We start from the raw sequence: 26,238 nt of genomic DNA, 5'->3' as shown, positions 1-26,238 counted from the left end.
ACAGCATGTGCCAATGGAGAGCAAAGGCTGGCTCTTGCTGAGCTCCCATGTGGCCTATTCCTCAGATTACTATTTGGTGTTGCTTTCTAAGGTTCACTCGCTTGTGGTGTAAGATTTTATTTCTCTAACTTTTTGTAGCCTGAAAGCACCTTCCTAACAGAAGGATCCTCTTATTGGTCATCTTCCCTTCCAACCCTGCACTAGTTGGTTCTCAAATACTTCAGGGCTGAGGGCCACCATGAAAGATTCAGTGGCTGTCCATGGAGCGTGGCTGGAGGACTCCTGCATGGAAAGCTCTCTATCCCTGCTAGATTCCACAACAGTTCCTGCCTCCATTGGGAGTAATGGCACAATGAGCTTTCCTCCCAGATATATTCTCTTCCTACAGCATTTCACATAGCCACTGTGGAGTATGTACCCTTTAGTATGGGCAAGTAGCCCTTGTTCAAATAATTGACGCAGGCATATTGCAGGGGATGACGACAGTGCCTGCATTATCAAATGCTTTCAGTGCCGAAAGGGTTTAAAATATCCGATAATATCTACTTCATGGGAGAGAGATACTGCAGCTTTTAAACAGTGTCATACACATATAAAGACAAAGACAGGCATCTGGATGTTAACAAAAATAAGTAACAAAGAAATATGATTAAACAAAATCTCTTCTCACATCATCCTATACTACATCCTCCTTCTGCTTAGCAGAAAATTGTACGTACACAAAAATACAAATACACAATTTTGTAGAACAGTCTGATTTTAATATATTTATATATATTTATATTTATATGAGTGGCAGGTTAGTTCATTATATAGAGCATTTTGCACTTTTGGCTCATATGCAACAAGGCTTATAAATTCAGCTTTAGCTTTCATTCAGGTTTTTATAGCTTTTTGAACAATTGTTTTCACATTTAAAGCAGCATCCAATTTGCAATAGGAGTTGGTGTCTACAGCAAGGATCAGGTCAAGAGGTTATTCGGGGGGAGGGAGAATATACATTCCAGTGTGTGTGTGCTAACGCTAATGCAAAAAAGATTGTGGATGCAGGACTATAGGACACCATGTTTACCTCTTGAGGTAGGCTGTACACCTACAGCAGATGAGACGTGTGTGATTTCCACCCGGGGAATACACTAGTGAGAGATGAAGGGTTCTAGAAATTAACAGAGAAACACACACACAAAAGAAACTTGTCGGCGGTCTTATACAGACCAGCAAAGAAAGGAAGTAGCTCATCTTATGCATTTGGTGGACACATGAAGTAACTGCAGGTGACTACCAGCCATCCAACACACACACGATTACAACAACAGTCATGCTCGCTTGCCGTTTCATTAACACAGATGCAAGGTTGATTTAACACTCCACTCTCCCCCGAGTCAAAGTTACACTGGAACAATATGAAGAGGCAGGGAATTCTGAAATGAAAAAGGTAATACCCTTGCACTTTGCTAGTTTTTTGCACATTCAAATCCAGTCAAACTAAAGGAAAAAAAGCACAGACTTTTTTTTCCCCCTCTGATACTGTTCCATTGGGTTTTCCACACCCCCTTGTAGGTTTGCAACACTCACAGTTACATTCACCTCTTTTCAATTACAGTCATGGTGATTGACAATCTGTTTAAAAAAAAAATCTAGCCATCAGGGTGACAGTACAATGCCGAACAGTCTTTGTGTGTTATAACTCCACAAATACTTTATTTTCATTAGTACCACCGCAATAGATTCCCCTTTGATCACGGCTTTATCAACACCCATTGTGATCCTACAAGTTAATTGTCTGTCTTCTGCTGCTTAGATCTACTCATCACTATCTTTGCCAATAGTAATTGCCCATAGCTTCCCAACTTATCGGCATTATTAAATTGCCAGAGTGAAAATAAATTGTGTGATTAATGAAAAATGAAGCATCTACACATGGATGACTCCCATTTTCTGAATCCTTAAGTGGTACCAATAAATCCGAACCATGTGGTTTTGTTATAAGACTTATTTTTTGTGACCATACTAAATACAAGAAGTCTCCTTTCATGTGATTTTTTTTAAACCAGCATTTCAGATACTTTTTTTTTTTTAATCCATATAAAATTCTCAGAGATGTTTACAAAATTATAACAACCCGTCAACGGTTAAATGATTTTGATAAAACGCTGAGCAGCTGTCACTATTATAAACTTAGACATAAATGAGAACACAGAAGGAAACAGCCTCCATGATCTTCAGAGAGGTGATTCTATATGTACATTTCATCACTCCTATCCAAGATCTCAGAGGGTTGGTTACCCAGATATGAGTGATCAATATAGACACCGTCACGTGTATCCAGAATCCTAGAGGCAGTTTCCTATAATTTAGAAACAGAAACTTAATTCTACTCATGGCTCTTTGTTTCCAAATCAGAGATTATAAAGATTTGATTGAGAAACAGAAGATTCCTAAGAAGTTCTCTAAGAACGGGGGAAGGAGGAGGGGAAGGCAAAATGAGAAAGCAATGAGGATTTATTTCTGGCCTGATTCTGCAGTTATTCCAGGCTCTGGATTCCCACTGAAGTCAATGGGAGTTTTGCATGTGGAAGGACTGCAGGGAGGGGCCTTTCTCAGGAGGGAAATGGGGTCGAGTCCTATTCCTCCAGCTCTCTCAAGAGTCCTGTTATTCACTTAGGCACTTTTTAAATGGACACTCAAGAAAAGGTACTGCACACATTTCATACTTACTGGGCACTCATGATGAGCCTTGGAAAGATCAGAAAGGTCCAGAGGGAGACAGCCAAGGCAATCTGTCAAAGAAAATAACACCCCCGGGCATGCAACTGACTTGAACTTGTCACGCTTAGCTAGAACTACTGTTCAAACTAAACCTACTTTAAATTGGTTAGTCCAGTATCAGCTTTAAGGTAAAAGCCATCCCTGTATTGGTTCATCGGCTTGTGATATTCCGCCATGCTGGCATGTGGAACCCGACATGTGACTCCCAACGAGGCTTCATGGCCTCCCAGCCTACGACACAGGCAGTGGGCTCAGCCATTCCATTGGGAGTGCTCCCCACCTCTCAGTAGCAACCTAGGAGGGTCTGTTGTTGACAGAATTCACAATGACACTGCTAACATGACAGCTGGATTTAAAAGGCATGTGAGGGTATTCCTTCTGGTCCAGTTTGCAGCCCATAGAACAATGAAACAGGAACCTGCTACTCTCAGAAAACGAAGCTAAACTCTGATCTCAGATAAACTAAAAACAGGTAGACTCTCCAGGTAAGAGTAAATCACAATCCAGTATGGGAATCTGAACATCAACCAAGAAATGAAGAGAAGCTTCAATGGATAACAGTCAAGGTTGGGAAGCCAAACATTTGAACGTAATTTTTATATCTTATATCAATCAGCATACCCCCCCCCCAACCTCCAAAAACCCCAAAGCCACTCCAACTGCAAAGCTGGACAACAGCCCTAGAATCTGGGAGAGGCAAGGATCAGAATCACTATCAAGTCTTCGTGGACAAAGCTTTGCAGATCTATTTTATCCTGTTCACAGCTCAGGCATCACAAGGATGGGCAATAGCAAACCAGTGTGCAAACCAAGAAAAACATCTGTAATTAGTGTAAGAGTTTCAAGCTTCAGGTATGAAAAGGAGAACAAAACCAAATGAAAATACCACCCTGGAAGTGGCCTTTAGCTGTGGTCCAACACTTAGCACTGAGTTATTTCATTCAGGATGTCACTAGTGAAGAACCTACTGTAAACTGCCTGAATTTACATGTTTTGGTTTTCTTTTTATGATCAGAGGGTTGACTCTACAAAGTGTTTCATATTTATACTTCAGCATGGACAATATATCTGGACTTCAACTAGGCATTTGACACAGCACCATTTGATAACCTAAGGGAAAGTCTAACAATATGGTGACTTGGACAGAAGTACTATTAAACAGATAAAAAACTGACTAATAGATATACTGCTCAAAGATCTGAGTGTAATACAGTGCCCGTATCAGAAATGGAGAAGGCAGGGAGGAACCAAATAAGAAGAGAGTAAGACTACGGGGGTGGGAGGAAGGTTGTAGCAAGCAATAAGTCAATTCTAACACAAGAAGCTAAGCGAAGTAAGCAAGGCTTCCACAAATATCAGGAGATGGTAAAAGACCAGAGAGACTGCTCTCCCATTAATAAATGAAGGTGGTGATATAACAGATCATTTCACTGAGCTCCTGACCTGCTTTTTTCAAATGGCATTTTAAATCAGAAAGACACAGGACAAGTTAGGAAGCAATGAACGCCTTGTGAATAGAGATTCTGGGAAAAGATGGCATTACATGGAAAAACAGAACATCTACAGAAATCAGCAAATATGCAAGAGAGGCATCCCCTGGGAATCTGTAATGAACTTACCACTATCACTGCACAAACAAGAAAGAAAGAAAGAAAGAAAGAAGGGCAGTTAGTAAAGTTATGGAGAAGTGAGGGAGATTCAAGAGGACTGATGGGGCAAAACAGTAATATGATGATCAACACCACTCCTCTCCTGCATGTTTGCCATCCACATAGGTTAAATAATATAACATATAGTTAAAAAAAGAATACCTGTACGCTGAGTATCACCAGCAATGACTACCATGATTTACATAAAGAACTAATTATACCAGACAAACCTGAGTACTTTAACTGTGTGCTAGAAATGCCTAATTAATTTGTCACAAGGACTGCAGTAGGTGTAACACACCCGTAACTTCACATATTTGATAGTGTCACACTGGAGCTTTACTGGCACTCCAGGCCCAATCCTGCTCTTGCAAGATCGACTAGATGATCGAAGAGGTGACTTCTAAGTCTAGATGATATTATTTTAGTCATAAATATGATATCTATGATATAGGATTCTTATTTAGCAGGTCAGGCAGAAGTTTGCAATGGGCACCCTATACCTATCCGTATTAAGACCTATTTTGTTAAGAGTCATCAACACGCACAGGGATCAAGAGACAAACAAAAACACAGATGATCTGGAGAACCAGAGAGAGACTGTTTAGAAACTAATAAAAAGGAGATTACATTTAGGGTTATTCTTCCCCAGACTTACTACTTTATCTAAGCATCAAAACTAAAGCTGTAGAAAAATGGTTATTGACTAACAATGTTAAAAAACTTGGGTTTGCTGCCAAACAGAAAACTAGAACTGATTTCACAATATACTGAAACAACAAAATTCCAGTAACCAAACTGGATTGTACATGTCATACACTTCTGAAGATGAGGGAGATGGAAATTTAGTGCATATAGAATTCAATCATTTTCCCTTCTCTTTTAGTGGTTTAATACTCTCTTACAAAGTAGCTGGACTTTCACAGCATCAGGCCAAATTTTTACTTTGCCAGAGTAAATCCAGAGCAGCTCCATTGAAATTTGGCCCATTACAATCTGTTATGTAAACCAACCCTGTCACTACTTTGCACTTGGAGAAAACATACATCTTAAAAAGAAGGTAATTCAAAGTGTGCTAAAGAAGATCTGATTCCATGTTGATTTCAAAGATGTGGTCACAACATGCAAAGACAATGCCTCCCACCCTGGTTTAGGAAAAACTCCTTGATGAGCTGATATTCGAGATCCCTGGCTCTGGTTAGCTGTGGAGTGACGTTTACAGTCCCATTGCTATAGTCCTGTCACACTGATAGCAGCAACTTTATCAGCAGACTTAAATAATCAGCCTTACCAATGTCAAATACACCTTGTGGATATATTGGATGCAGAAGATTAGTCATTGACTTATTTTCCATTATCTCTTTTGCTCTGCTTGAATGATTCAATGGATAACTTTATGAGTAAATGTATTTTTAAAAAATCTTGAACGTTGTCAAAACAGATCAGAATGCCAAAGTTATCCTCTTAAAGACACACTAATTACAAATGTATGTTACTTATGCTACATTTTGTGTCTTGTCATGACATGGAAGACTTGAGTCAGGCAAGTCAGGAAAGAATCTAGGTAGTCTAGCAAACAATAGCAGCAAAATTAATGCCTAAAGTCTTGTACACATTATGACTCCCCACCAAAAAATTTCCTGCCGTTCCTACTGCCAGTACAGCATCGCTGGAGATGGTGATGTTGAGAGAACTAGCATAAACAGATTTTTAGCCATCTTGTCAGGTAGGCCTGCTCTGAACAGCACTGGACAATGAGCCAGACTTACAAAGGTATTTAGGCACCTAAGGAAACAGAAAGGTATCGACTGGGATTTACAAGAGTGCCTAAGCGTCTTAGGCGAACCCCGCTAGACACCTGCCTGCATCTTGAAATGCCTTTGTAAATCTGGTCCAATGTGATTAAAATGCCAGGGGTGGCTCTGGTGACAAAAAAGGTAAGAAATGTTAGTGGGGTGGAAATGCAGCATAGACCCAGCACAGCTGTACTCAAGATCCATCACTAGATAATGTTTCTCTTGCATCATCTCCAAACAGCACAATGGGGGAGTGTTTGTCACGCCTTGTGATAGGTGTTTGACAGTATCCAGTGAGAACTTATGCAGTGACTTCGACAGCAGCTTGGTTCACCACTATATATTCAGCTCTGTTACCTGGCAGAACAGCAAGTGGAGGACAACTGAGTTCTTGTTTGACATTAGGATCTATTTTGATATCTGAGGTATAAGGTGAGCTAACTCATATCACTTCTCCACAGCACTCACAATAGGCAGTCTAAGTGACATGCAGCTCAAAACTTGATGACAACTGCTGACAACATTCCCAGCATGAGATAATACAACAAGATTACTTGAGAACATCTAAGAGCTAATTATACTGTCTGGTCCAGGGGTTGGACAACAACAATACAAGCAGTATATTCCAAGGACAGATTCAGGATGAAAGCAATGGCAGTATTAAGGTGTGAAATAAACTGAGTTCTCTGGGTTTCTAGTGATCCTTCATTCAGAAAATGGAAAATAATTAAGCCATTACATGCATTTTTTTTTTGCAACCCAATGAGACGCTATACAGATATGGCCAGGATAAAAGAAAGAGAAAAAAGCTTTGCGTAGAAACCTAATCCCAGTTTTGTCCAGCATTATAAGGAACAGGTCATTATTTTAGTTTACTAAGTAGCTGTTCCAAACATTGTTGAGTGCATTGGTACTAAGGGAAATTAGGGTATGGAAGATCTGCTGTTTTCAATCACATAAAGGGACAGAAATCCTTTTAATTACAACCATGCCAATCTACATCTTCCTGAAGCAGCTAATTACATGTCAGGCGGACACCCAGTCATTCAAAACTGCCATTACACTTTTATGTATTCATTCTACCCACCCAATTACCATGGCTACAGTTTGAAAAGACTGAGCAGAACCTTCATCGGATCACAACACATCAGTATGAATTGGAGAGTGAATTACAACAGAGCACACCGGCTTACATTAAAAGGATAGAGAATGAAAATGGAAGACAGAGCATTTTGCCAGATCATCTGAGTACTATAAGTACACAAACATCAAACATCCATTATACAGCTCACTATGGCTCAATGGCATTAACGCACTCACACCTACTTGTAGCATCTAAACTCCTGGCCTGAGTGCTTCAATGATTACTGGAAAGAATGGCAAAGAGAAAAGCTGTGTATTATCCATGGATTGTTATTGTTCAGACTGATGAAAACAACTCAACCACCAATCTCGAAAAGGGGCACGAAAGTGAATAGGCATATTTCTCTCTAAACCCACTTCCCAATTTGTCAGTATGATTTAGCCCTTCGATACTGTAGCAATGAGCACTTTAAGAACATCCTAGTTAGACTGGGTAAGAGAAATCCTGAAGAAACCAAATATATTTGGGGTTTTTTTCTCATTAACACAAACTAGAGTATGACATGCATTTCCACACAAGAGGATGACAGAGAAGATGCTTAAGGACTATAACCCCATTGATAATACCTTTTTTGCTGTGGCTGTGTAGAACACCACACATAAAACACTGTCTCACCTGCTGTAAGTCCTTAGATGACCAAACACAGTCCTCTAATGCACTTCTCTCAAGAGAGAAAAATAAATTTTGTTTCTTTGAAATTCTAATTTGTAGCTGCCACCTCTTTTTTCTTTAACATGGAATATCTTTAATTGGACAATTTAGCTACTGTAAATTAGACGTTGCTAAATGAAACTAAGAGACAGGGGTTTCTGGCCATGCTTTTCAGTCTGCCAAATTTGTGTTGGCCAACAACTGATTCAGAATCCTGAGTAAATATCCTAGCTATTAAGAAAAGCCCAGAAAGGAATGCTTTATTTGGAAATTGCTCAGCAATCCAGCTCCTTAGTTCTCCTGATCAGTGCACTCGCCTTCCATTCAAGGGAATGATGAGGAGTATGTCTTGGCTCAGTAAAACTGCAAAAGTTAGCTGATGTCTATGCACCCCAATGAATTCAGCAGGAGGGCATTAAAAAACAGAAAAAGTCCTATACCCACAACAATGAATATATTTTGGTTGTGACATATAACTCATTTTTCAAGATACAACCTGCCAACAAAGACCCACGATAAGAGCAAAATTGCTAAACCAAATCAAAAAATTATTACCTAAAAATGTGTTTAGCAAATAATATTGTTAATGAAAAAAAATTGCATTGAAAAGTGCAACAGCTACTGGGACATGAAGCCCTTTACTAAATAAGAGCAAGGGAGTTTCTTCTGATGAAAAACCCAAAGTTTCTTGGTCATAATCCAACAAACTGTGACGTAAAGGAAGAGATAAATTACTTAGCTGATGAACAGAAAGCAATACTAAATTCACAATGTCCTGGTTAAGAAGAAACGTACATTCTAGCAAACATCACAACCATCAGAAATTAACTGATTTGAGGAAATTAGATGGAGCATTTTCCTCCATTCAAAACCCACAAGGGCAAACACCATCATAGTGACCAGTTCCTGGGGTCCAAACCTCATATAACTTAAGAGACTCAGACCAGATCTTGGACACAAATACTTATGAATCTCAGGGAGGAAGATGGGAATCTACATTTGGATCTCAATTCAAGCTACAATGTGAATCAAAATCCTGGATTAAATAGTTGGGGCAGTGTTGTTATTAGATGCATTCAAAATCCACACACCAATTTTGCAAGTCTGACCCATGTGTACAATAAAAGATGCTTTAAGAATGATGTGGACAAACTGGAGAGAGTCTAGAACAGAGCAACAAAAACAATAAGAGGTTCGGAAAACCTGATCTATGAGGAAAGATTTTAAAAATGTGCCCATCTAGTCATGAGAAAAGTCATCTGAGTGGGGACCGGAAAACAGTCTTCAAGGTTCTCTATGTCCACTGAAGGTAGGACAAGAAGTAATAGGCTTAATCTGTAGCAAGGGAGAGTTAGGTTAGATATTAGGAAAATCTTTCCGGCTGTAAAGATAGTTATGTACTGGACCAGGTTACCAAGGGAGGCTGTGGAATCTCAGTCACTGGAGGTTTTTAAAAACAGGTGAGACAAACACCTTTTGGGGTGGTTGAGGTATACTTGGTACTGCCTCCGTATGGGGCAAGGGATTCTAAAGATCCCTTCCAGCCCTAGATTTCTAGGATTCTGAGACTGTACCCCAGCCAGCCAGTGGAATCCTGCTGCCATTACCGGATAGCTCTGTGTGACAAAACTAATTAGATTGCATGAGGTAAGGCAGCGTAATGATAGAAAAGTACTTTAACAGGGAAGCTGAAAATCTTAGTGAAATCTTGTTGATGTCCCTTTAAGGCAGCATGACAAAAAGATTTCGACCAGTTCCGATATGAGCTGATCAGGTGCCATTCTACTTCTGTGAGATTGCCACACTACTGGGAGTATGCCTACACTGCAATGTAAACTCAGGGGTAGGGTTTGAGCATCTATGCTCATTTGTAACCCCAGATTAGGAATTGTTGAACCCTGGGTCCCAACCTGGCGCTTCAGTGTCTACACTGTATGATGTGGGCCACAGTCCAACCACCCATATCCCAGACTTCCTACTGAACGTGTCCGCTCTAGTCCTTTGTTTGGGTGCAGTGTGGGAAAACATGATTGTTCACCAAACTTGACTGTCCAGAGGAGAAAGAAAGTTGGCCTGTGGGATTGTGGGATACTTTTGTCAGACGCCCGGAGCATGAGTCCAGTGGGACTACAGCTACACTGCAAAGCAATCAGGCTTGACCCCCTCTGTCCCAGCTTGACTCAGGCTCGGACCCTCCACCACCATAGGGCCCTGGGTCCGAACTCTGGATTACAGCGATTTATGTGTAGACGGAAGGAGGGCAAGGCTTGAGCCTGAATTTGAAGCCTGAGTTTACGTTGCAGTGTAGACATATCCTATGATTTTACTAGCTTTACACGAGAAGTAAAATAGCAAAAATCTTGCCAGCCTGCATATGAAAGTGATACTTATAATCTCATTAGCTATGCCAAACTAAAAGATTCCCAGCCACAATAGCGAGGTGGTAGAAAGTCCAGTCAATGTATGCTAAAACCCTTCCCAAAACTGTGCATCCACCTACATAGATAGCCTGGGTGTTATGAAAACACTGATCCATTCAACTCCACTATAGTCAATGGAACAAAATAGAGTTATTGAGAAATTCAATGAAGACTCATATAAGCATTATAGGTCACTACTGCAATTTATATTACACATGGGTCTGAACCAAAACTATTAATCCAAATACCCCGCAGCTTTGAAAAGCTGGATCCAGACTTTGCAGACAAGGCCCAGCTCTTATAGGAGAATATTTTAAGTAGGTGAAAATAAAAAAAAACAAACGCCACTCACAATCATGCTAGGTCAACACAGCATCGCTGGAAAACACGGGTCAAAGTTAGAAACTCCCTTCTTGGTAAGAACACATTTACTGAAGCAGTGAAACTGTTGTAACAACACCTCCAAGTACTTAGAAGATGTCTCTGCATCACAATGGCATCAAAGAAAAATGCTGTCTGCGGCTGTGTTAACTTACTGTCTACGGCATCCTTTGCAAAATATCTGGACATCGGTACCAAATTTAAATGAATATATTACACATAATAGTCCAGGAAAAGACACTGCCCAAACTACATGAGCAAAGAAAAAAGAAAAAGGGGAGTTAAAGAAAAGTGGAGCAATGAAACAGCCAAAGATGAACAAATCAGAGGAGAAAGGCCTGATGCAGAGTCAGGAGCCAGCCACAGGAAAACTCTGGGGAATGTCCTCAGAGAAAGGACCTCCATTGATGGAGTCCTGTACTGCACTGCACTCCCACACGCTCAAATAATATCTAGGAATAGATAGCAAGGACAACCTAGACAACCTCTCCTGCTCTGGAGGATGGCAAAAAATGTTGGGTAAAGTATTATGAGCCATGAGATGACAATCTGGATTGAATCTGTTGGTGTAACAGCAACATGCAAGGAAGGAATCATAGATTCTTTAAACTGTATCCATGGAAAGAGTCAGTAACCATTGTGTAACCAATTCAGCTTTCAGATCAATTTCAAGCAGAACCCAAGTGGGTGTGCTGCACAATAATTTAGCCTGGAGGTGATGAAGGTATGAATGTCAATAAAAGGTTTGAACTGCAGCACTGCAGAGAAAAGCCTGATTTGACAGAAAATGCAGAGATGGAAATAGCCTCAGAAGGACTGTCTCAGCTTGTTGAGGGAGTGACTCAGAACAAACCTTAATTTCCAGGGCTGTCTCACCAGCATTGTCCTCGCCCTGAACGACAAGGCTGCAGAAGCCATTCCAAAGTGTCTTGAAAGGTTTCCCTCAACGCAGTACCCAAGAGTTATCTAATGAGAGCCTAGACCGGCTACCCCTCATCAAAACAAGTGTCTGTCAATCAAGAAACAGTCCACAGCGGGCTATAGAGGGAGCTAGAGAGCTCAGTGTCACCGGGATATTGAGGATGGCTAAGGTCATATTCCTTGATCATATCTTCTGGGGGCCGCACAGAGATCAAACAGAATGCAGATGAAGGGAGATAAACAGAACTATGTCGCACCTGGCTAACCGAAGGCATTTCTTACCTACTGAATCAGCCTATGCTTTTCCTCTGGTGCGGGGAAGACTGCTGTTTACCGGCAAGCTGCAATTTAGGATGGAAGACCCACTGATCTCTAATGATACACAAGTTGTTCATCTGCTTATTCTTTTTGATGTGTTATGAGACACAGGAGCTGTAAGACAGTGCTAGACAGAGTGAAGGCCAGATTCTCTTCTATACAGTGGTGTAAATCCATTATTTTTAGTGGAGTTTTTTCAAATTTACACCAGTGCAGCAGAGGTCAGGATCTGGCCTTTACTGTATTGGTGTTATTCTTCCTTAATGCTCTAAATAGATGTTTGTTTTAAACAATGAATTTTTAAAGGTAAAATGTAAGCAATCTTTATTTTGTAAGTGCAGCTATCAGTTTGATTTGATTCTTTAAAATGCAACAGCTAGAACAAACCCTGGTGGAAATATCAGCATAAAGAGGCCACAGATTATTAAAATCTCCTTGCAATAAATTGTGGTGGTTTCTTGTCAGCTCTGTGTATGACTGTAGTATGAATAAGTAGGTAAAATTCCACTGAAGCTAGTTTGCTGGATCATCCTGCGGCGCAAAAACACCCCTCCCCCGCTCTTGCTCACTAGTACCGAAAGATTCATACACACACACACAAAGAAAGAACACTGCAATGATGACTGAAACAATTTCGTTCTTTCCTGAGTCTATTCTGACACTATTCATGAATTTGCCTACTCAAGAAATACAATAAAACAGAAAAAGACAGCTCCATTCTGCTTCAGTGATCTACTGCTAAAAAAAGCACATATATTTTCCAATGAAATCCATAAATAAACGACTGGACCAAGCCCTGCCTATATATCTTCAAAGTCACAGGGACAAAGAGGTGCCAACTCCCCCACATCTACCTAAACAGCTTTCACAAGATTAGCAGACATAAAGATGATCTAAAAAGAAAAGGAGGACTTGTGGCACCTTAGAAACTAACCAATTTATTTGAGCATAAGCTTTCGTGAGCTACAGTTTGCGAAAGCTTATGCTCAAATAAATTGGTTAGTCTCTAAGGTGCCACAAGTTCTCCTTTTCTTTTTGCGAATACAGACTAACACGGCTGTTACTCTGAAAGATGATCTAGTTAGTCTTTACCTTCAGGGGGTTTAAGGCTGGCTAAAACCCTGCTGATGTGCCACAATTTCATCTTTCTTTCTTTCTTTCTTTCTTTCTTTCTTTCTTTCTTTTTCTAAGTGCTTGCAATTATATCTGAGGGTTTCAAGTTGCAACCATCTTGCAAAACTGGGGGATGAGGAGGAGATGGGAAGGAATAAAAACTAAACAAGTCATAGTAACTTCCCTTCACCTTTAAAAATGAACAAAAGACAAAGGAAAGCCACGCTTCAAAACAAAGCCATCTTCCCTCTTAAACTATTTCTATATAGCAGGGAGGATAAAATGGAATGCCATGGCAATGCTATGTAAATGTATTCATTTTTTCAAAGATATAATGCAGCCTAGACCGTCTCTAACGCATCCCGTGCTACTTCCAGGGAACAGTTTCCTCTTACCGGCAGCGACATATCACTTTTATCAGGATGCCATGAGATCACTTCCACACAATGCCAGCAGATGTAATTTTCTTAGATGCATACACAGTTCATCATTTAGATACTAGATGACAAGGTGATCACAGGGTGACTCTGTAATGCAAGTTTGTCGTTTGGTATTTTGAATTCTCAAATGATAAAAAAAAGATTTATCAAATATAAATATCTTTAAGAAAAAAGTAACAAAAGTGCTACATATGATCAAGGAAAAACAATTCCATTAGTTTCTGCTACTTAAAGTAGGTTTGCTTTACAAATATTACCACATCCATTATCAATATGGCTTCCCGTTATTAATTAAATTGTCTTAGCAGTATAGCTTTCTCACACCTTAACAAGGACAGAGTAAAGAGAACACAAAAGCGTTACACCCTATATCTCAAGGAGGAGATCTTCCTGCCTTTTAAGAAGTGTTCATATTTGGGTGAATATTTATGCCATGTTGATAACTAGCAGAAACTAGATACCAAAGTCCTCCAATAACCTTTCAGGCCTGTTGGGATTGCAGGCAGTAGTTACACAGACTTGTACAAACTCACCCATTTATTATCTTAATCCCTTTTTTTTGAAAACATTGCTTTTGAGAGGGGCTGGAGGGGGAAAGGTGAGAGGAAGAACAAAAGGTAACGCAACTTCTATGACAGATCGATAGAGTCTAGACCTCTTCGGAGCAGGCACTGCTAGATGTGCCAAATAATGAATAGTGGTTTTGAGAAGTGGACTGCCATCCATTAGACATTCAGCTCATTTTTCATGTGATCCCAGGCTGGGCTTCTATCATGGTCCCAGAGGCAGAAGGCAGTATTTTATCCACTAAGCCATGCAGCTTGTGAGAGTAGAGGATGTCTGTGTTGAATATGTGAGCATCAACCGAAATGTGTGAATATGTTTCCCGTGGACATGCTCAGCGCAGTACCCAAAAGAAGTATATCAAGTCACTGTGTGACCAGTGAGGCACGGCTTATTGCAGCTGGAAATCACTTATTCCCATGCTGAAGTGGGGTTTCTAGTGTTCTTTTTACTCTCTGTTGATACTCCCAATATGGTGTCCATCGACCCTGAGCCTCTACCTCAGCTTCCATCCTTTCAGTCTTGGAGAAGGAAAAGCGTACAGACTAGTTTTACATGCTGTCTAAGGGTATCCAAGATTTGACATGTAGCCTAAGACTTGGAACTGAGGGCTCTCTAAAATACCTGGAAGCACTTTCTTGGAATGCAAAGACAAAGCAGCAAGATTTTCGAGCCACTGGGGCTGGGAGAGGGAGGTTGGTTGGTTGACTGATTATTTACTGGGAATTAATACTGAGAGAGTATATGCAAAGGCTGAGGGCACCATGCCATCTTCACAGAACAAGACCCTAACAGCTAACTGACGTACAAGAAACTGCAAAGTTATACTGTAAGAAGAACACATATTAAGGACCGAGGAAAGTCTGCTAAGGTGCTACGTCTAAAACTAAGTTACTTCTTGTTTTGACCCTCCCCCTCCTTTGTATCAGTCGTCGTCTAGGGCCTCTGTCTTGATTTCGTTGGTTCCTTGCCGGGCCAATGCCAAGATGGTGTGGTTTACTGCTGCCATTTCCACGGCTAATGAAATGGGATCTTGGTGGTCACTATGGCTAGTGCTGTCATCCTGTGTATGCAGAAAGGAAAAAGATGAAGCGTTGTTAATTAGTGAGCATTCAGTCTGAGTGAAAGAGTTTTTAAAGTGAGCAGTCAACTAAGGGCCGCAATTACACTTTTGCTAACTGGGTAGGGTTGAAAAGAAACATGGACTCCCTTTAAGAAAATGTCATTCACTGGGCAAACACAGGTTCATTGAAATGGGCAGGGCAAGGCGTGGAGATTCTGTTTATTTTCAATAGATAAAAACTGGCTAAACGCAAGCTTAGTGAGGAATGTATTAAATAATAAGGTAAGAGTGATTTAGTGTAAAATAGAAGTGACACATATATACATAGGTTCTATTTTATATAGGGATACCCCTATAGACAATTGAGCACTAAACCAGCTGCTGAAAATGTCCCAGAGAGATAAAAAAGGTGGTGAAATGACTTCTTGCAGATCACACAGTCTAGCCACCCTTCCTGCTACATGCCACACCTCACTTAATTAAATAGTGAAAACCTGTGGGTTTTACTGCTGCCTGCACTGCAACGTCAAACAGATCTGTCACCATATTTTCCTGTGTGTCTTTTTTCTAAACACTAAAAAGAAGCCTCTTAATTTTAACAGGACAACAGTTTACTTGTTCAGGATGTGTGGTTGCTGTGAAATATGAAGAATATGGGGAAACTTCGCTGCTATAGGCCTGCTCTCTGGCCACCCAGCTCTGAAGGCAGCGCAGAAGTAAGGGTAGCAATACCGTGATCCCCCTAAAATAACCTTGCGAACCCTGCAACTCCCTTTTGGGTCAGGACCCCCAATTTGAGGTCTCCCCTGTGAAATCTGTATGGTATAGGGTAAAAGCACACAAAAACACAGATATCATGATCTGTGACGCATTTTTCATGGCAGTGAATGTGGTAGGGTCCTAGGAATATGACAAAGTAATAGAGTTTAAGGCCAGAAGGGAACAGCAAATCATCTATTCTGACCTCCTGTACATCACTGACCACTAACGTCACCCAGTACCCGCACACTAAACCCAACTACAAAAATCCAAGTTCTAATCCTAAATCTAAAAACCAACTCTTTCTGGGACCTTGGGCAAACCAAGCATCAGCTTCCCACCTTTCTGAACTGGGGGTAAAAATACTTACTTACCTTACAGAGGTCTTGTGAGAATTAGTTAATATTTTACAGCATTTTAGAGAGCAAAAATGCTACATATTTTTGTCATTATTACATCAGGCCCATGAAGAAGAATTTGCAACAGTATCATTTCTAAATCAAGATGGCAGGTGGTGATTGCTGGTGGGACAGAAATGCCAGTTTTCAGTAAACTCCTGAGGCTACTTAACAGAATCTCTTAATTTGCCATGAATTTTGGGCCAGATGTTCAAAACCCCACATGCACATCAGAACTTGTGTGCATGCTTTTGAATACCTGACCCTAAAAGTTATTTAAGTGAACTAGATCATGCCGAGAAAGTGTAAAAAACACAATCCTTCTGAAGTTGTATTAACATTATGTTATTAACTTTAATGGTAATTGGATAAACTTTATGTTTTAAAGTTTTCTGGAGTCTGAATGATATTCTGAAACACAGATTTTATGGTTTTAACGGCTGAATGGGTGTTAAATGGTCATCAGGACAGCTTTCCACAGTAATCCATTTAACTTTTAATGCCTAATTATCCTTTACAGTGGAGTCTGGGCTAGATCATTGAGAACTGCAATGTCTAAGGACTCTGAACAGAGAATTTTAATGCAATTAAGCAAATTATTTCTCTTTCCAAAAATATGTTGGATAATACAAAAATGCAGAAAGAAAGAAATGGTTTGGAATTCTAAACAATGCATCTGCTAAGCCATCAATTCCTCTATCTCACAGGCATGCAATTAAATGTGCTTGGCTGCAATTTCAAAATATATCACACCAATTATTTAGGAGATTCTGACCTTGCACAGCCATACGGAGCAGAGCTCCACCAACTACTCCCAGAGATGGTCTATAAAAGGATCTTCGTCCTCCACCAAAGAAACAGCAGCTCCAAGGATGGTGGAAACAGAGCAGGTATGCCAGCACCTCTCACCCAATCACTGTCCCACTGGACTTGGGCTGAGCCTACTGGGGTAGCTACTCCAGGATACTGGCCTCCCAGTAACCACATGGAGATGAGATCTCCTACTTCTTTCCAGGGATGGCCTATTAAGAAAACCCCAACAAAACCCAGACACCTGGGTGTGGCAGCATGAACACAAGGAGCAAAGGAAGCAGAACCATCTAAGTGAACTGTTCAGTAAGGTCAATGATGTCAAATGAATCTATCCAAAATGGACTTAGTCACCATTGACTCTGCAGGGGAAGATGGAGAAGGAGAGGTGGGATAAGAACATGGGTGCCTGATGTCACAGGGACGCATGTTTGTGCCCAACACACTGCAGAAATGGTTAAAGATCTGTACATCCTTTCTTGAAGGTTAACCACTGTACCAGTGCCAGAGATAAGGACAGCTTGAATTATGCATGGTGCGTAGCTTGAGTTAACACTGTCCTAGCATTTTTCAAACATTGTGTGTTGTGTGAATGGTGTCACTTGCTTGTTTGGAGCAGATCCTCCTGTCTTCTTCTACCTTCTCTGCTTCTCTGCCTCCCTCTGAACATCTTCCCTCCTCCTCCCCATTGCGTACTTGCCAAGTGTCCTGTTGTATGACAATAAATCCAAGTGGGTGAATACTGGTTTCTCACACATTCAACAGGGGAGCTGTGCTCTTCCACTTTCCCCATTAAAATTACATGAAAGAAAAAAAAAGAAGGAAGTCTGACTCATGAGAGGTACAAGGCCCCATGACGCTGAAGTGTCACATGTGGGGTCTCCCATCTGGGGCCATGCAGCTCAGCTCAGATTCTTACCTGCTCTGAATAGTCATTCCCATCGACGTCATCACTATTGGAATGGCCTCCTGGACTCTGTACATCTATGCCATGGCTCTCCAGGATTGCTGCTTCTTCGAAAAAAGCAAATGGATCCCTAAATTATCTGATGCATTACCAGAATTAAAGACAATCCATTTTTAGGCATTTGAAGAAAGTGGACTAGCAAGGTCAATTCTTGGCCTCCTCCTCTCAACTCTCCACAATTTGGGGTGGGTGTTGAGTGTTCACCTCTGTTGCCCCACAAAATTGTTTCCATTCTTCATGTCTAATCGTCAAATCTTCCTTCTTCCCCATCTAGTCTATAATGGACAGACTCTCCTTTGTGCATGCAGTGTTGCTGTAGCCGTGTTGGTCCCAGGATATGAGAGAGACAAGGTGGGTGAGGTAATATCTTTTATTGGACCAACTTCTGTTGGTGAGGTAGACAAGGTTTCGAGCTACACAGAGCTCTTCTTCAGGTCTGAAGCTCGAAACTTTGTATAGTCTGCAGAACCAACACAGCTAAGTTTGTGAGCTGTATCCTATTCCAGCTTGCACACCGTCAACAGAATTGTTTACTATGTTCCAATCAGTTATGGCTCTGCAAACCTACTGAAGGCAATAGGTGGCACAGGGGTAACCGAAGGAAGAATTTGGCCTGCAGAATCCTTGGTACGGTGATGGAATTTGAGATGTAAAGAACGCATCTTGACTTTCAGATCTCAGTGGAATCTTACAGGGTTGGCAGTAAGAAAAAACACCACCATTTTGACTTGTAAAATGAGTACATTTGAGCTAGACATTACTGAGGCAAGAAACTTACACACAAAGACCCCTTTTTTAAAAATCGCTTCCCCTTTCCCCCTGACACTTTTCAGAGTGGGACTACACTTTAAAGGTTTTAAACTCAGTACATTTTGAATTTCCCCTATCCCCAGTGCAGAAATTACTGCTTCTCTTGCTTCATTTGGGACATCTAATGGGACTGGGCCAATAATCCGGTGTTAGGGAAATATGAATCCTTCTATATTGATCAGATTCAGACTTAAAACAGAAATTAGGTCCTCTAGTGACAGCCGAGCACTGAATCATTTTTCCTGTCCTACTACTGACATTTGTAAACTGAGTCCCCGATGATAGTTTAGAAATGTTGAGAAGGTGAAAGATTTATTTTAAAAAGTGCTTTAACTGACTATTAAAAATGCTTGGAGCTCCTAGCCATTTGCATTAATAGAATTCAATCTTATACTTTCCATCTCCCTCGAGCTGGCCTATCTACTTAAGCCCTTCGGGCTGTCTGAAAGCAGGTTCTCGGATACATTACCGATATTGGCTCTTCTCTTGATTTCCTTTCTTCTGTTGGCAAACCAGTTGTACACTTTAAGGGAGGTAACTCGTTCCAAATCGGACAACTTTTTGCCTGTGAAAATATACAGTAGAAAACACACAGTTGTTTACTGGGTTTCACAGGTATGGATGACACTTTGCACATGCATATAAGATCAGCAGATCCCTGCCCTGTGATAAACCCTTGAAACTTAGAGTAGACAGCATTAGAGAGTGGAACTACATAAGAACAGTTCACAAATGAAATGCAGGGCTTTTCTTTGCAACTACAGCCAGCTCAATCCTAAACTGTGATAGCGAGCAAAGCTGCTCTTCCAATTCAGGTACTGAGATTCAAGAGACCAGGATTAAATTCACAGCTCTGCCACAGAATTTGTGCATGACCTTGGTCAAATCACTTCACTTCTCCGTGCCTCAATTCTCCACAGGTAAATTGGGGATAATACTTTCCCGCCTCATAGGGATAATGTGAGGCTAATTTGGTTACTGAGTCTGAGGTGCAAAGGTAGTGAGTGCCATAGAAAAGGGAGTAAACATTAATAAGAAGTGAGATATGAGGATGGCGGAGAGAAGATCTAGTAATAGTAATAACAACAACTTATATAGCATTTTTCATCAGCTGATCTCAAAGTGCTTTAGAAAGGGGTTGCTATCATTATCTCCATTTTACAGATAGGGAAACTGAGGCACAGAGCAGGGAAGTGACTTTCCCAGGGTCACCCAGCAGGTCAGTGACAGAGCTGGGAATAGAACCCCAGGATACTGAGCCCCCAGTACAGTGGTCCATCCACTCGACTAGATTGCCTCCTTACTAGTTATAGTCATTAATGCTAAAATTGTCACATATGTTAGGACGTCTCATCCTAGCTTTTCTTTATTTCTCCTTTGGGTTTATTGCATTACTTTTAATTCCTGTAAACAAACGTTGCAGAATGTGTTATCTGCAAGGTTTGGGTATGTTCTACTATTTCAACTAAGCAAAGGCAGGTGGGCTCACCTCTTCAAACTAAACCAGATACCCACACTCCATTCCAGGTACCATTTCTCATTTCCTACCGTCACAGGAGCAGGAAGAACGGAGAAGATGCTGGGGAGGGGGGGGAGGGAAATGAGATCCTCCAATTTAACACACACAACCTACAGGGCAGGTTCATGTCTAGAAGCTACAGAGAAGCTTGGACATCAGGAGACCAGAGCTCCCTACTTTGCCAAGGATACACCATGTGATCGTAGGCAAGTCACAGTCTCTTTGTGCCTACATTTCGCCATCCTTAAAATGAGATCAGTAATAACAATAATAATAATGCCACATACCCACTTTTGTAGAGGGCTTTGAGATCCTCAGATAAGCAGCGCACATATTTGTAAAAGTAAACTAAAAATAATTGGCTTTAAAGAATGCAAATCTCTGAAATTTGTTCCCTTTCTATGGATACCCCACATGACCCTGTATATATGAAATGTTTTGATGCTGAACTTCACATCTAGCTCTCTACTATTTTAATTAGTAGAAATTTAACTTTCAGACATCAGTGTTTTGGTCTGAAAACTACATTAGCCCTCATGTTCATCCAAGTACAGCAGCGTGAATGACACAAGCCATACAGCGCTCTAGGAAAAACTTACTACTGGTTGAGAGCACTAAATTGTTAGTAACAGCCATAAAATGAGATTTGCTGAATTTAGCAGGAGATGTTGAAATCTAATTGCAGACTCCTTTGAGAAGAACAGCGTGATCAGGTCCTTACCTGGCTTTTGTATAACTGCATTACAGGCATTTGCAATTTCTTCTCTCTTTGCCTCATCAGGATATTGATTCTCATTGAAGTAACTTCAGGAAAAAAAAAGGTTTTCAGAAATCAAAACATGAATGCACCAGAACAGCTTCACTAAAAGGTGTCAATGGCTAGTAAATGCACTGGTCTTAAAGGGACAATACAGACACATTAAGTTTTATGTTAAACAGTATGTGCATGTTTATGTATTACATGTGAACACACAGTTCCCCTTTAAAACCTTCTCAATCACCTTAGATAACCAAATGTCACCGCCGCACTTGCACTGTTCCCTATAGCAAGTGAGTATGTATGAAAAAATAGAAAATGCGGCAAATACCAAAGATACTATTGCAAAGTGAAGCACTTCTGGTAGGAAACCCCACCGTTAGTACTGAGGCACCACTACTCATTTAATTAAGAACATAAGAACGGCTATACTGGGTCAGACCAAAGGTCCATCTAGCCCAGTATCCGGTCTTCGAACAGTAGCCAATGCCAGGTGCCCCAGAGGGAATGAACAGAACACAGGTATATCAAGTGATCCACCCCCCATTATGTGATAACTATTTTTTCTGCATGAGCCGTCTCATTCAGTGCACAATGTTCAATATTTATGTTGATTCTCAGGGTTCAGTAAGCATCTCTCATTCACTACGTACCTACTTCCACACTGACCACCAAAATCTTCACATTTTACCAGGAAACACATAACTACAGCTGTTTTGAGTCATTACTGTGGGAGAATGTAGTGGTTTTCTCACAAGGGTTCTGTGAGTGCAGAACTATATAGTAATACTCTAAGAACTATGAATTAACTCTAGTATGCACTTTTAAAATTATATTTGCAATTTAATAATTGTAAATTTACTATAGGATAATAAGATACTATTTTAATGTAACATTTGAGTGCTATAGCTTTTGATAATTATTTTACTATACCTATAGTTTTGCTATAAAAATTATAATTTTACTATTAGAAATGTTTTCCTTAGCCTTAACAAGCTCAAACAAACTGATTTAAAACCTGTAAGACCAATCAAACTCCCATTGAAGTCAATGGTGCTGATTCAGACCCTATATGCAGGGATCACTTCATTGCTTTTCAGTTTTCATCCTAGGAATATATTTGTATTTGTAGGGGTTATTTTACAAAAGTAAAAGTCAAAGTTACAGAAGTTCCCCCGTCAGCTTGGTAATGGACTCTTAAAATTGTTGCTGTGTATTTAAGGGAACAAATTTAGCTTTTTATTTTTACCAGGAGACTATGTAGCAGTGGACTCATTAAGGAGGCAGCACACACACACACATGCAGGTGTGCACCCCGCCACCGCATCTTTGTGCGCATCGGCTCCCAGCATAACTTCATATAGTCGATATACCCTGATTTTTCAGCTAAAAGTTACTATATATAAATAAACGGATGAAACCAATTTAGGTCGCCTTGCTGTTAAAAGCATGATTTTGTTCCCTATAATATTTTGTTCCCAAGCTACCTGCAAACACCGGCAGGTAACAGCGCTCCCCCTAGTTCGCTCTGGAGATTCTTCCACAGCCAAGGCAGCCTCATTGTGAGTAAATTTTTGTAAATGTCCAGCCTGAATTTTCTTTTCTTGCCTTCCAGCCCTGCTGCTCACCCTGCACTTTGTAGTTACAGCTACACGCACGATCGGAGCCCTGCCTGCGGGCTGGCTACTCCTTGATAAATTGCTCATTTCGCACAGCAAGAAGTACTGTTAATGTGCATACATTTGATTTGCTTGCTTAGAGAACAACTGCAACCATTGAAATTACATTTTTAAGCGAGGAGCAGAATATAGAAATTAGTGATTTGGGTACTAAATACCGTCTCTCTCTCTCTCTCTCTCACACACACACACACACACACCCACCCTTCCTCTTCTAGGTTTCTTGTTGAGAGTCTCTCTTACGGACTAAGATCCAGGTCTACGTAGGCACCTAAATCCCAAACACAGGGACACAATTCCTAGTTTTGGGTTCCACCGAGATTCACGGAACTCCGGCTTGGTGGTCACCTAATCCTGTAGGCACCTAAACCTCACTCAGTGCTTACATTTTTGCTGCGAGTCTCCTAGGCCTCTATGTTTCTGCGCCCAGAGATGCGCACTGTAGCCTCACGCTAGGCCAGCTGTTCCCCATGAGGGGGCATGACCCTAAGTGAGGTTGCGCCATCAGCAGATGGGGTTGTGACAATCCCGAGTGTGCAGACGCCATTTTGCTCCACACAGCATAGCCTTGTGGGTATGGTGCATGCAAGGCCAAGCTGTGCAGAGGATGACATTTGGTAATGGCATCCTGCATGCTGTCTGGGCTCACGGGAGGCTGAAAATGGGGTCATGCAGGCAAAAAGTTCAGGAACCACTGCTCTAGGTGTACGAATGCCTATTTCCTGCCTAAGCCCCAGGGTGACCCACAAAGCCTGGAAAGATAGGCTTTGCCCACCTCTCTCGTCTGCGGGACCTGATCTGGTAGGCGAGCTCTGAGCATGCCTTTTGGACTGGGTTCCATTCAAAATCTGGCCAGAGGAGGCGGCAGCAGTGGGGGCCCCCATCATAACGCTTAGCCCAGTGCACTCATCTGCAAAGTGGGACACCCACGTTCAATGCCCCCCTCTGCCTGCTGTAGAGAAAAGGATTTGAACAGGGGTCTCCCACCGTTGAGGTGAGTGCTCTAATCATTGGGCTATGAGATATTCTCATGTGGCTCTCCCTCAATCTCCCCTGTTGAAGGTGTTCCACTTGGGATAAATCAGAATCACCGGAGCAGGGGGACCAGACTCAGGACTCCTCAGTTCCAGGTGAGTGTTTCTAACCACTAGGATACAGTGTCATTCTCTCTCTCTGCCCCGATGTCTATTTAGGTATTTATCCAAAGTGAAACAGTTTGAACAGGAGATACTGAGACACCCACATCAGAATAGCCCAGTGGTTAGGGCACTTTATTCAGAGGTAGGATTCTGCCCGATGGGACAAGGGAAAATTGAACCCAGGTCTCCTACATCCCAAGGGGAGTTCTTTAACCACTGGGCTAAAGGAGGTATCGCTGCCACTTCTTCCTATTTGGGGTTGAGTTAGGTGCCTGTTTAGCTCATTCTCACAAGAAACTGGTTAGGCACTTAAGTCACCTGGCTCCAGGAGTGGGGCTCCAGGCTGTGGATTGCAAGCAGAGATAGGGACCTCTTTGCAGCCTGGATTTAGGCACCTAACTTTGTGAGAAGGGTGGGGCTCATGACACACCCATCTTGTCTGCATGCAGCTAGCTTAGGCAGGAAGCCACCTAATGTGCTGGCTTTTGTGGATCCCATTCTTCAAGCACCCATCTCTCTCCATTCATTGTCCAGGGAGCTTAGCTCAGCTTTGTAGATTCCATTGCAATGCTGAGTGCTGCAACTCTGAACTCCCTTTGAGGATCTGGGCCTAAATCCTGAGAAACTACACACATCTACAATCCACACTATGCCTGGCGCCATTCTGTCTTAAATCAGGGCAAGTTTGGCCACCGACTTTCAAGGACGCAGACTTGGGCCCATTGATTTCAATGGGAATTGCTGGTGCTCACCACCTCTAAAATTCTATGCAGGCAGCAGCAGGGACACTTCCAGAAGCATCAGCAAAGGCTGCAGGGCTTTATTTGATTTGGCAATTTCCCAGGCCTGGAATCAATGTAATTTTCATTCTTTGAAACATACCATCCCTTGGATATACAGTACCATGGAATATTCAGCACAGAACTGTCCTCCCTTACAAATTTCTGTTTGCGGGGATTGTGTTTGTACAGGACTTTTTTCGAAAAGGGAATAACAAGGAAAGAAAGTGTAAAGAAATGTATAATGAAATGTGTTAGAAAAACACATATTATATATTTAATAGTGTAATACGAAAATGTAAAGGAATTTGTTGCATCCTGTAAGTATCTTGCTGACACAGCTCTCAAAACACTGGTAAAACAACTTCAAAGGCTAAAAAAATCATGAAGCTGGTTTGTGTCTTACCTAGAGTGGATTCTTGGTTGGTGTAGATAACAGGGCTAAGCACACTAGACAAATGTGTCATTTGTTAGCCAGACGCAACTCTCCTTAGTAAGACAGACTAGGGGGGATGGATTCTGACTGGACAGGACTAGTCAACCAAGGCCACAAGATGCAGACAAGTATGAATAAGACAACTGTTTTAAGAAATAATGGAATATGTGAAAGCAATAAAAGGACAGCTGGTTAAAAAAAATAGACAAGGCGGTACCAATTAGAGTTTTAGCAGGATAAATAAAAATGGATGAGTTAGAAGGATTTGGAGTTAGTTATTATATGTGTATGAAATATATTTAGAATCGAATGGTTATAAATAAGGTAGTTTTAATAACGTGTGCCTGCTTGATGTTACGAGACAAGGTATAATGGACGCATGTATAACAAAGGGGGCTGGAGGACGAGGAGCCAAGCAGGACCCTATCAGAGAGAACCAGCATGGACCTGATGATGACAAAAACAGCCTACCTATACCCCAGAACTGGGTAACTGATTGTTACTCTATCCTGCTCTCTCTGTTTTACTTCTGCTTGATTAAGTTGGTGATATATTGTCCTAAAATTCTCTTATTAAAGCTTTGAACTAGTTAGGCTTAGTAATTGGGTTTGAAAAACACCCCCCCAAATGACAAACGTTTTAATGACAAAAAGCGCTGGTGTGAACAGTGCATTGTTGGCAAGAGCCATTCTCCCGCCGACAAAGCTACTGCCCCTCGTTGGGGGTGGTCTTATTTTGTTGCTGGGAGAGCTCTCTCCTGATGACAAGGAGCGGCTACACTGCTTACCCCACAGTTGTAAGGTGCACAGTGTAGACATAGCTGTAGATGCTGGGAGTTGCAACTCCTAACTTTTAGGCACCCTGCCGCCTAGAGGAATTCACAACTGAGAGTTAAGCACCTACTGTCCCTGTGCAATGCATGGAAAGTGGTAGGCGCCTAGGCAAGGGATTCACAG

The 26,238-nt window shown here is 41.3% G+C and overlaps 1 protein-coding gene across 8 annotated transcripts in view; it reads right to left on the bottom strand.

Annotated features, from left to right (window-relative positions):
* Positions 1–13,863: 13,863 nt before the first annotated feature.
* Positions 13,864–26,238, bottom strand: part of HMBOX1 (homeobox containing 1) — a 140,876-nt gene continuing 128,501 nt past the window's right edge. For 2 of the 8 annotated variants that reach the window (XM_077812354.1, XM_077812360.1), the window contains 5 exons: positions 21,214–21,296; positions 19,443–19,538; positions 18,116–18,210; positions 17,836–17,904; positions 13,864–15,229 (listed from right to left, as the gene is read on the bottom strand). In XM_077812354.1, the coding sequence (XP_077668480.1) occupies positions 15,092–15,229; positions 17,836–17,904; positions 18,116–18,210; positions 19,443–19,538; positions 21,214–21,296 (481 nt within the window). In that variant the 3' untranslated portion in view covers positions 13,864–15,091. The remainder of the gene's footprint in view (positions 15,230–17,835; positions 17,905–18,115; positions 18,211–19,442; positions 19,539–21,213; positions 21,297–26,238) is intronic. The other 6 variants (XM_077812353.1, XM_077812355.1, XM_077812356.1 and 3 more) reach the window with 6 other exon arrangements.

The sequence above is a fragment of the Eretmochelys imbricata genome, chromosome 3 (genome assembly GCF_965152235.1).
Source record: "Eretmochelys imbricata isolate rEreImb1 chromosome 3, rEreImb1.hap1, whole genome shotgun sequence".
Taxonomy (NCBI): Eukaryota; Metazoa; Chordata; order Testudines; family Cheloniidae; genus Eretmochelys; species Eretmochelys imbricata.
This window is presented reverse-complemented; position numbering and strand designations above follow the sequence as displayed.